Source organism: Coregonus lavaretus (assembly GCF_964263955.1).
Source record: "Coregonus lavaretus genome assembly, chromosome: 3".
Classification (NCBI taxonomy): Eukaryota; Metazoa; Chordata; class Actinopteri; order Salmoniformes; family Salmonidae; genus Coregonus; species Coregonus lavaretus.
Window position 1 is genome coordinate 66,722,646 of NC_139990.1, and position 11,253 is coordinate 66,733,898.

Here is an 11,253-nt window from a genome sequence, read left to right on the forward strand (position 1 = left end):
AAGCATCTACTAAAGTGATTGTTTTTTAAGAGAAGTTTGTCTAAAACCTTTATCATCATCACATCATACAATCATGTTCATCCCATCTAGAATATCATTATACAGACATTATACATGTAATGATGAAAAATGGACTGTATGGAATAGGTGAATATCATGTGTGCACCATTATCTTCATAAGCCACAAAGTATGTGCACTGATGAAGTAGCTAGGACTGCTAAACCTACAATTATGTACACAAAGTTATAAATATATAATTCAAAATGAGCGAATGATAATATAGATGTACAGTAGTATTCCATGGAGCACATGTACAAATCATCATATCAAATCATGCCACTTAACCCATTTGGTATAATTTTGCATAACTACTTGGTACTGTATGTATGATCATGCAAAATTATATCAAGTGAATATGATATCATTGTGCCATTATCTTCACCAGTCAAGCAGTAAGTGCATGCTGCATTTTGTCTTGTTATACACTGTAAGAGCTCTCTTACACTCCATGACATTGCTCTGGTCCAAGCCGTTATTGCTTACGATCTGGACCAGAGCTATCCATGACGTACCTCATTGAGACATTAACTCAGATGATCTCCAGGTAGATAGGTGTTTCAGTATTAGTGTCAGTGGAGGCAGGGCTTTGTCTCTCTCTTGTTCCTCGGTCCACCATGCCCCCTTGCCTCTCTCCTCCTCTTCTCTCCCCTCCTCGTCTCTCACCTCCTCTTCTCTCTCCCCCTCTCCTCTCTCCACCTCGTCTCTCCCCACCTCGCCTCCCTATCGGATGTGTCTGGGACACAACATCATGTGGTTAATCACACCATTTAATTGGACATTTATATTTCAATGGATAATAAAGCATTGTATTGTATTGTATTGTATTGTAACATACCCATTTACAAGCAAAATTATATTTTTGGTACAGAACAGCAGGTGTACCTGTTTGGACCGGACAAAAAGAGGGGTGCTGTTCTGATAAACCAGCTGGTAGCTGCCATTGGTGTAGATGTTAGTGACCTCAGTGCAGTTGATGTAGAGGGGCATCCGATCCTGGTAGATCCCCATGTCCCCAGGATACACAGGAGGTCTGCAGGTCAGCACACGACTTTAAGGAAAGAAGACGAAGACAAGAGTTTGGATTAGAGAGGACATCATAATGAAACATCTACTTTTAAGATTGAATATTTCTCCTCTTAGAACGGTTTTACATGTGAATGAATAGTTCCTCTTTGATAATTCTATTCAATGTTATCTTAAATGAAACAACATACAGTGGGGAAAAAAAGTATTTAGTCAGCCACCAATTGTGCAAGTTCTCCCACTTAAAAAGATGAGAGAGGCCTGTAATTTTCATCATAGGTACACGTCAACTATGACAGACAAATTGAGGAAAAAAAATCCAGAAAATCACATTGTAGGATTTTTAATGAATTTATTTGCAAATTATGGTGGAAAATAAGTATTTGGTCATCTACAAACAAGCAAGATTTCTGGCTCTCACAGACCTGTAACTTCTTCTTTAAGAGGCTCCTGCAATAGGTAAGCAGCTTGGTTTGAAGAAATCAACTGTGGGAGCAATTATTATGAAATGGAAGACATACAAGACCACTGATAATCCCCCTCGATCTGGGGCTCCACGCAAGATCTCACCCCGTGGGGTCAAAATGATCACAAGAACGGTGAGCAAAAATCCCAGAACCACACGGGGGGACCTAGTGAATGACCTGCAGAGAGCTGGGACCAAAGTAACAAAGCCTACCATCAGTAACACACTACGCCGCCAGGGACTCAAATCCTGCAGTGCCAGACGTGTCCCCCTGCTTAAGCCAGTACATGTCCAGGCCCGTCTGAAGTTTGCTAGAGTGCATTTGGATGATCCAGAAGAGGATTGGGAGAATGTCATATGGTCAGATGAAACCAAAATATAACTTTTTGGTAAAAACTCAACTTGTCGTGTTTGGAGGACAAAGAATGCTGAGTTTCATCCAAAGAACACCATACCTACTGTGAAGCATGGGGGTGGAAACATCATGCTTTGGGGCTGTTTTTCTGCAAAGGGACCAGGACGACTGATCCGTGTAAAGGAAAGAATGAATGGGGCCATGTATCGGGAGATTTTGAGTGAAAACCTCCTTCCATCAGCAAGGGCATTGAAGATGAAACGTGGCTGGGTCTTTCAGCATGACAATGATCCCAAACACACCGCCCGGGCAACGAAGGAGTGGCTTCGTAAGAAGCATTTCAGGGTCCTGGAGTGGCCTAGCCAGTCTCCAGATCTCAACCCCATAGAAAATCTTTGGAGGGAGTTGAAAGTCTGTGTTGCCCAGCGACAGCCCCAAAACATCACTGCTCTAGAGGAGATCTGCATGGAGGAATGGGCCAAAATACCAGCAACAGTGTGTGAAAACCTTGTGAAGACTTACAGAAAACGTTTGACCTGTGTTATTGCCAACAAAGGGTATATAACAAAGTATTGAGAAACTTTTGTTATTGACCAAATACTTATTTTCCACCATAATTTGCAAATAAATTCATTAAAAATCCTACAATGTGATATTCTGGGTTTCTTTTTCTCATTTTGTCTGTCATAGTTGACGTGTACCTATGATGAAAATTACAGGCCTCTCTCATCTTTTTAAGTGGGAGAACTTGCACAATTGGTGGCTGACTAAATACTTTTTTTCCCCACTGTATGTTTGATGTACTAGTATATCATTTGGCTATTCCAAGTTTGTAAGCCACCTGAAGTAACTGAGGCACAATGTTGGCAGACGTTAGAGAAGTCAGAGACAAGTAAGTCTCCGAAAATTTGTTTCTTACTTTTCTGACCTCTTTCGACAGCAGAACAGGAGGAGTAGAGAGAGGAGGAAGGTGGCCAAAGAGATGCATACTGCAGGTATCACTTTCCACAGCAGAGAACCTGTCAGTCAACAACCAAAACAATGTAAAAACAAGAGAACACTTTTTTAGCTCTTCAACCTTCAACAGATTATTTTATTATCTTATATTATACTGTATTATTATATTATACTATTGGAACAGGTCAACCAACCAGTGACATTACAGGAACCATTCATGAATTCATCAAGAATCATCTGAAAGTATAGGCCTAAGTGACCTTGAATGATTCATGCTTAGTATTTCATCCTCATGTTTTATTCACAGTGCAGATGCTGCCTACAACACACGATGTATAATGTGTGTGCATCTCAATTGTATTTCCCTGTTTCCACATGTCCTCGATCCTCGCCTTCTTCTCAAAATGTATGGGAGGAGAAGGTCAGATGTTCCTTTCCTCTGACCTTCTCCTCCAATGCGTTTTGAGAAGGAAGCGAGGAGTCAAGGAAAAACAATTGACATGCACCCATGTATTTATCTTGTGTGGTGTGGTGCCCCGATGCTTACCGTCCTCTGCCTGAAGCAGTGTGTGGGAGTCGTTGCCCAGTGCATTAATGGCAAAGCAGACTACCATCAGTGGAGTGTCCATGTGGCCCCTCAGCATGGCTGTTAGTGTACCGTTCTCTGAGCCTACTGATGTGTTGTAACTGTATGGTGGAACACTACCGTTGACACTCCAGGTTACGGCAGGCCGGGGGTTGGAGTCCACAGAACAGCGACACAGAACCTCCAACCCCTCCACAACACAGGAGGAGGAGAGATGGAGGATGACAGGCTTGTCTGGGGGATAGAAGAAGGGAGGGTGAGAGAGAGAGCGGGAGATAGAGAGAGAGAGAGAGAGAGAGAGAGAGAGAGAGAGAGAGAGAGAGAGAGAGAGAGAGAGGCAGCATCATAGAAGGGTCAGGGATGTTAGAGTCCCTGGGACCTACTGTATAGGGGTCTTCCCTTAGAGGTTGTGACACCATAATTCAAGAACTTCTCAATTCAAATTATTGTTCTTGTATCACAATGTAAAGTGTACAACTGTACAAATAGCAGCAGTTTAAATCCATACGCAGGAATTGGAAGCAAAATAATCTATCAAACATTGACTCTACAGAATGCTTACATTGAATGTTTAAGGAAGTCGGTTTGGACTCTGCCTGTCCAATTAGGTTCTTTGCTGTGCAGCGGACCCTCAGGTCTCGGGTCACGTTGTACACCCTGACCATGTGTGTGCGCTGGTGAAGGTTTACAGTTAGCCCATGTTGGGTGTATGACCACCTGTACACGGACACAGGCGGGTCAGCTTTACAGGAGCAGGCCAGCAACACGTTCACCCCCTCCTGGACAGTCAAGGTATGGACCTGGACTGTGACATCTTTTGGAGGGACTGGAGGAGAGATACAATAGCAATCAAGGCCAGTATTCATAAAGCATCACCCCCAGCCTATATAATCTTATTCATTACAATCTATAAGTAAAAATTGATCCTAGATCAGCACTCTGAAACACTGTGAAAATGGGCCCTGGTTTCAATATCAATGGCTTAGCATTGCACACAATCGTAACTTTATATAGAAAAGTACATACATGTCACATGGAGCTCCTTTACGGTGTATACTCTTCTTTCTCCTGGATATACTGCCTCACACCTCATTCTGGGTTTGATGCGGTACGATGCGGTAAAGGTGAGAGAGGCCCGTAGTGTAGGCCTCTGGCCCTGGGTCTGGAGTACCTGCGGCTCCCCGTACTCGCTGTTGTTCTCCTGGGCTCCTCTCTCCCACCGCCACTGGAGGGTGGGGGCCTGGGAGGGACAGGAGTAACTGATGCTGCAGTTTAGTGAAACCACCTGTCCTTCTGTCGCTGCCCCCACACCGCTGATCACTGGGGGTTCTGGGGAGTCTGTCAGTGAGGGGGACAAAGAGAGATAAGAACTGACCTGATGAACATAGTCTAAATGAGGATAAAGTAAATATTTTGTTTGATTTAGTCCATTAGCATTAGGGATAATTCAACTCAGGTTGTATAAAAATTGGTAGATTGGTATATTAACATGAGCCATATAAAATAACTATCTTATATAACAACGAAAAGGATAGCAGTTACTTTATCTCTACTATATAATAAGAGATGAGACACAGAGATCCTGATGAATAACAATAGATACACTGAGGATACAAAACATTAAGAACCTGCTCTTTCATTACATAGACTGACCAGGTGAATCCAGGCGAAAGCTATGATCCCTTATTGAAATCGCCTGTTAAATCCACTTCAATCAGTGTAGATGAAGGGGAGGAGACAGGTTAAAAAGTGATTTTTAGCCTTGAGACAATTGAGACATGGATCGTGTATGTGTACCATTCAGAGGGTGAATGGGCAAGACACAAGCTTTAAGTGCATTTGAACGGGGTATTGAAGTAGGTGCCAGGCGGTTTGTGTGAAGAACTGCAACGCTGCTGGGTTTTTCACACTCAACAGTTTCCCATGTGTGTCAAGAATGGTCCACCACCCAAAGTACATCCAGCCAACTTGACACAACTGTGGGAAGCATTGGAGTCAACATGGGCCAGCATCCCTGTGGAACGCTTTCGACACCTTGTAGAGTCCATGCCCCGACGAATTGAGACTGTTCTGAGGGCAAAAGGAAGGGTGCAACTCAATATTAGGAAGGTGTTCCAAATGTTTGGTACACTCAAGTGTATGTAGTTCTGTGAGATGGGATCCCTCTCACCTGACACAACGAGGCCGACACTCCTCGCCTCCCCCCAGTCTTTCTGTCCACGGCCCTTCAGCGCCAGCTCATAGACATAGGAGTCAGCCAGGTGGACCCTGTCAATCATTACAGAGCAGTCTCCATCGTCCGTGTTTCCCCATAAGGATGTCCGGCCCAGGAACTCCTTGCTGACTTTGAATTTGTCATCTGTACTGAAAGCTGTACTCCGCAGGGGGAAGATGTAACCTGTAGTCCTGTAGCGCAGCATCACGCCCACCTCACTTCCCTGCCTGCCCAGGACGGAGTGAGAGGCTGGAGGAGTGAAGGAGCAGGGGATGACCACGCAGGAGCCTGCCAAGGCAGGGACAAGGTTTGGGACAGAGGGCACGGGCGACACACCATGGGTGTCCCTCCACAAGCCTGTTGGGATGAGGTAGTAGAGAAGACATGAGCTATATCAAATGTTAAAGCCCTGTAGTGCAACAATGTGACTGTCTGGTAGATGTGAAGAAGATATTGTACAAGTAAAAATAGTAGCACCACACAATAACAGAACAGAAGTAACACATAGCATCCAACAGATAACCACTCCTGGTTAAAACTACATCCTAAAGTAACGCTATGGAGGAAGAACATTGTGTTCACAGTACATTCAATTATCAATGAAATTAAATAAAATGCAAATTTGTTTTTAATTATAATTATAATTACTCTCTGTCCAGCTGTTTGTTGCCGGGCAGTCTGGCACAATGTGACATGGTGGGACATTTCACAATAGAGTTAAATTAAGAAAGGGGGAAGGGGCATGCTTTGCTTTGCTAGTATTATCATCCTACTGTACTAACATGGTCTCTGTGATTTACTGACTTATTTTCTCACCCCTTATATTGTCGAATACACAATTGCATCAATGAATGGATAGAATTGTACAGTAATCATTTCCCCTCTTTTTATAGTAGGCCTGTGCCTCAATGCATGGGGAAAACTGCTCTGCAGCTCAGTTTAAACATTTTCATTTTCGTCATATCTAAAAAATACATATTTGTGAAAATATCCCTCACTTTATGTTAAAATGCCATAAGACCAAACAGGATCACTGGTAAAATCTCAATGTTGCATTATATGTAATGTTACGTCAACGTAAGCAGGTGACCATTTTACAGTTAGTTGAGGAGTTGTTAAGATAACATTTTTGACTACCCCTATTATCCTAGTGTTAAGGCGCTTCACATTTTAAAACATGGCAGTTAGTTTTTAAATATAACATCATAAGCAACTCACCAAAGATCACAGTACACAGCAGGAGCATTCTGTCTAGACACATGACTAGAAGCATGCTCAACAGACACAGCAGAGGGAAGGATGGTGTGATGGAAGAAGAGGAGAGGAGGAAGTTGTTTTGGTTTCATAATGTCACGGTGACATGAATTTATTTTATGACCCCTAACGATTTCCCCAATAGTTTACAATACTATATAGTTAAGCTAACACATTTAAAATACATCTCATATAATATCGTAATTTGTAATGGCATTATTGTAATACATAGGCCTATAATGCACACTGGCACACCACTTGCTATTGGCTAATGACACATTGTGTGTCTGCGCAGTGCAAGGTGAAAATACAGTAAATGATGATCCTACACTTGTATGAGAAGAATAACTGTTAATACAATCAGCCATTTTAAAAGAGGCCCATAACCCCTGAGATGGAGGATTCCATTGCCTAAGTGACAGATAAAGGAAAGAGAGACATCAGCAGTTATCTGTGTGAGGAGATGCATGAGGACGTGTGTGACTCACACTCATGCTGTAAGCCGCTTCCTCACACCACTAAATCTCTTCTCATTGACTTCGACTCATTTTTAGCTGTAGGCCGTTATATTCATGCAGGGAAAACAATCTTATATTGGCATAAATGGAGGTTGATAATGTAGATTGTAAAATTAAATACAAAGTTAATAATTAATAAGATAAATAAATAGTGTGACCTGAACTTTATCCATTGACGTTTCAGAAGTGGGCTACAGAAAATTATTTTGAACCTTCCAACAAAGTTCCTATTACTAGTTTTAAAGAAATGTACTGAATAATGTCAATGCACAAGCCAGGACAAACAACATTGCATGGAATGTTTTTCATGTAAAGCTGTAGTTCTGAAAAGAACTATGAAAAACAATGTGTTGAGAGGTCAAGGTAAATGTCAGAAAGACTCTGCATGACTAAAGATCAAGAGGGAGAGGGTTCAACCCGTGTTAAAGATGCAAAATAGCAGTTACTTGGAGATAAAAAAATAAATATATATATATATATATATATATATATATATATATACAGTGGGGAAAAAAAGTATTTAGTCAGCCACCAATTGTGCAAGTTCTCCCACTTAAAAAGATGAGAGAGGCCTGTAATTTTCATCATAGTTACACGTCAACTATGACAGACAAAATGAGAAAAAAAATCCAGAAAATCACATTGTATGATTTTTTATGAATTTATTTGCAAATTATGGTGGAAAATAAGTATTTGGTCAATAACAAAAGTTTCTCAATACTTTGTTATATACCCTTTGTTGGCAATGACACAGGTCAAACGTTTTCTGTAAGTCTTCACAAGGTTTTCACACACTGTTGCTGGTATTTTGGCCCATTCCTCCATGCAGATCTCCTCTAGAGCAGTGATGTTTTGGGGCTGTCGCTGGGCAACACAGACTTTCAACTCCCTCCAAAGATTTTCTATGGGGTTGAGATCTGGAGACTGGCTAGGCCACTCCAGGACCTTGAAATGCTTCTTACGAAGCCACTCCTTCGTTGCCCGGGCGGTGTGTTTGGGATCATTGTCATGCTGAAAGACCCAGCCACGTTTCATCTTCAATGCCCTTGCTGATGGAAGGAGGTTTTCACTCAAAATCTCACGATACATGGCCCCATTCATTCTTTCCTTTACACGGATCAGTCGTCCTGGTCCCTTTGCAGAAAAACAGCCCCAAAGCATGATGTTTCCACCCCCATGCTTCACAGTAGGTATGGTGTTCTTTGGATGCAACTCAGCATTCTTTGTCCTCCAAACACGACGAGTTGAGTTCTTACCAAAAAGTTATATTTTGGTTTCATCTGACCATATGACATTCTCCCAATCCTCTTCTGGATCATCCAAATGCACTCTAGCAAACTTCAGACGGGCCTGGACATGTACTGGCTTAAGCAGGGGGACATGTCTGGCACTGCAGAATTTGAGTCCCTGGCGGCGTAGTGTGTTACTGATGGTAGGCTTTGTTACTTTGGTCCCAGCTCTCTGCAGGTCATTCACTAGGTCCCCCCATGTGGTTCTGTGATTTTTGCTCACCGTTCTTGTGATCATTTTGACCCCACAGGGTGAGATCTTGCGTGGAGCCCCAGATCGAGGGAGATTATCAGTGGTCTTGTATGTCTTCCATTTCCTAATAATTGCTCCCACAGTTGATTTCTTCAAACCAAGCTGCTTACCTATTGCAGATTCATTCTTCCCAGCCTGGTGCAGGTCTACAATTTTGTTTCTGGTGTCCTTTGACAGCTCTTTGGTCTTGGCCATAGTGGAGTTTGGAGTGTGACTGTTTGAGGTTGTGGACAGGTGTCTTTTATACTGATAACAAGTTCAAACAGGTGCCATTAATACAGGTAACGAGTGGAGGACAGAGGAGCCTCTTAAAGAAGAAGTTACAGGTCTGTGAGAGCCAGAAATCTTGCTTGTTTGTAGGTGACCAAATACTTATTTTCCACCATAATTTGCAAATAAATTCATTAAAAAATCCTACAATGAGATTTTCTGGATTTTTTTTTCTCAATTTGTCTGTCATAGTTGACGTGTACCTATGATGAAAATTACAGGTCTCTCTCATCTTTTTAAGTGGGAGAACTTGCACAATTGGTGGCTGACTAAATACTTTTTTCCCCCACTGTATATATATATATATATATATATATAAATAAAGCAATTCAAGCTTCTAATACAGGAGCAAAAACTGTTCAATGTTGTATTGGAAAGGTAAACAGCAGACAGACTGCAAACAAAACAAAAATATAGGAAAATATTACTATTTTATTTGTTTATCTTTATTGTGCATATAGAGTGAGATTGTAGACTGGAGCACATGGTATCACTCTAAGCACAATACAATACGTTTTGGGAACGGGGCCAAAATCAGAGGAGGTTTTCACATACACAAAGTTGACTCATGGATATTCTACATATGAATTTACCTTGGTACCTATGGTTTGTTGTTACTGTACTTTTCAGTGTTCTGGGTACTGTTGTCTCAGCTTACCCATATGGAAAAGAATCATGAAGATCAAATAAGACTATTGTACTCCCGAGTGGCGCACTAGAGATCCTGGTTAGAATCCAGGCTCTGTCGTAGCCGGCCGTGACCGGGAGACCCATGGGGCGGCGCACAATTGGCCCAGCGTCGTCCAGGATAGGGGAGGGAATGGCCGGCAGGGATGTAGTTCAGTTGGTAGAGCATGGCGTTTGCAACACCAGGGTTGTGGGTTCGTTTCCCACGGGGGGCCAGTATGAAAAAAATAAAAATAATGTATGCACTCACTAACTGTAAGTCGCTATGGATAAGAGCGTCTGTTAAATGACTAAAATGTAAATGTATGGCAGAAGAAGATTATTTGTAAAAATAAATATTTAAAAAATCCATAAAGTAATCTAATAAGGATCTGGTAAGATTTTGTATGTTTTGCCTTATATGTCAGTGGTGTATATGTGTTGACTTAAAGTATATGTCTTATATGACAAACACAATTAAAATCATGATTTCGGTGAATTTCCTACAAAGTATATGAATTATATGAGTCATTTATTAATATTATAAGAAAGAGTATATTCTGGGAAACATATAAAAAACCATGACAAATACTATAAGAAAAATGCAATATTTGTATATACATTTTCATTTCAAGGCACGGATTTCCATGGTTAAGGCTGGGCAGCACCTCCTACTGGACAGTTGATTTTTCTTCAACTATGCCTTTTGTTCTTCCATTGAGGGTTTTCACCATGCCTATCCCTGCTTAGCTTAGATATTTGTCACTGACTACTACCAATGTGCTATCGTGAGAATGATTGTTGAGAGACTTAATAACTAAATAGATTCACTGCTGCTATCAAAGTCATTCCTCCTCCTCCTCCCCTCTTAATCTCCTCCTACCCCTACTCTCCTCCTGTCCACCTCCTCCTCCTCCCCCTCCTCCTGTTCTCCTCCTCCTCCTCCTCTCCCCTGTCCTCCTCCCCTCTCCTGTCTTCCTCCTCTCCTCCTCCTCCTCCTCTCCTCTCTTCCTCTCCTCCTGCATGTGTGAATGATGTCAGGCAGTGGTATACAAGTGCTTTGACATGTGTGTCCCATGTATGTGAGACCTTAGAAGGCTTAGCTTACACGTCTCTTCTATGTTTTTTATATAATACATGCAACATTTCTGTTGTCTAAATGCAAACCACCCGTATAAGTCAGATATTACAAGAATCTTCTATGAATCATGTAAGTGTATTTGCTGCCATACATGTTACATACAAGTTCCAGGTAGAACTTATAAGAATCTTGTTAAATGCTTCTATATCGCTTCCATATGGGTAGTGTTATCATAGCCTTGAGAAGCAGTCTATTTGAC

The 11,253-nt window shown here is 41.8% G+C and overlaps 1 protein-coding gene across 1 annotated transcript; it reads right to left on the bottom strand.

The window, feature by feature from the left end:
• Positions 1–590: 590 nt before the first annotated feature.
• LOC311108538 (sialoadhesin-like) lies at positions 591–6,909 on the bottom strand (the record flags this gene model as incomplete). The annotated part of the gene is made up of 8 exons (XM_084151185.1): positions 591–794; positions 944–1,109; positions 2,825–2,924; positions 3,410–3,682; positions 4,011–4,274; positions 4,475–4,786; positions 5,619–6,020; positions 6,882–6,909. 8 exons carry the CDS (start codon positions 6,907–6,909, stop codon positions 591–593), a joined length of 1,749 nt encoding a protein of 582 aa, XP_084007311.1.
• Between the last annotated feature and the right edge of the window lie 4,344 nt (positions 6,910–11,253).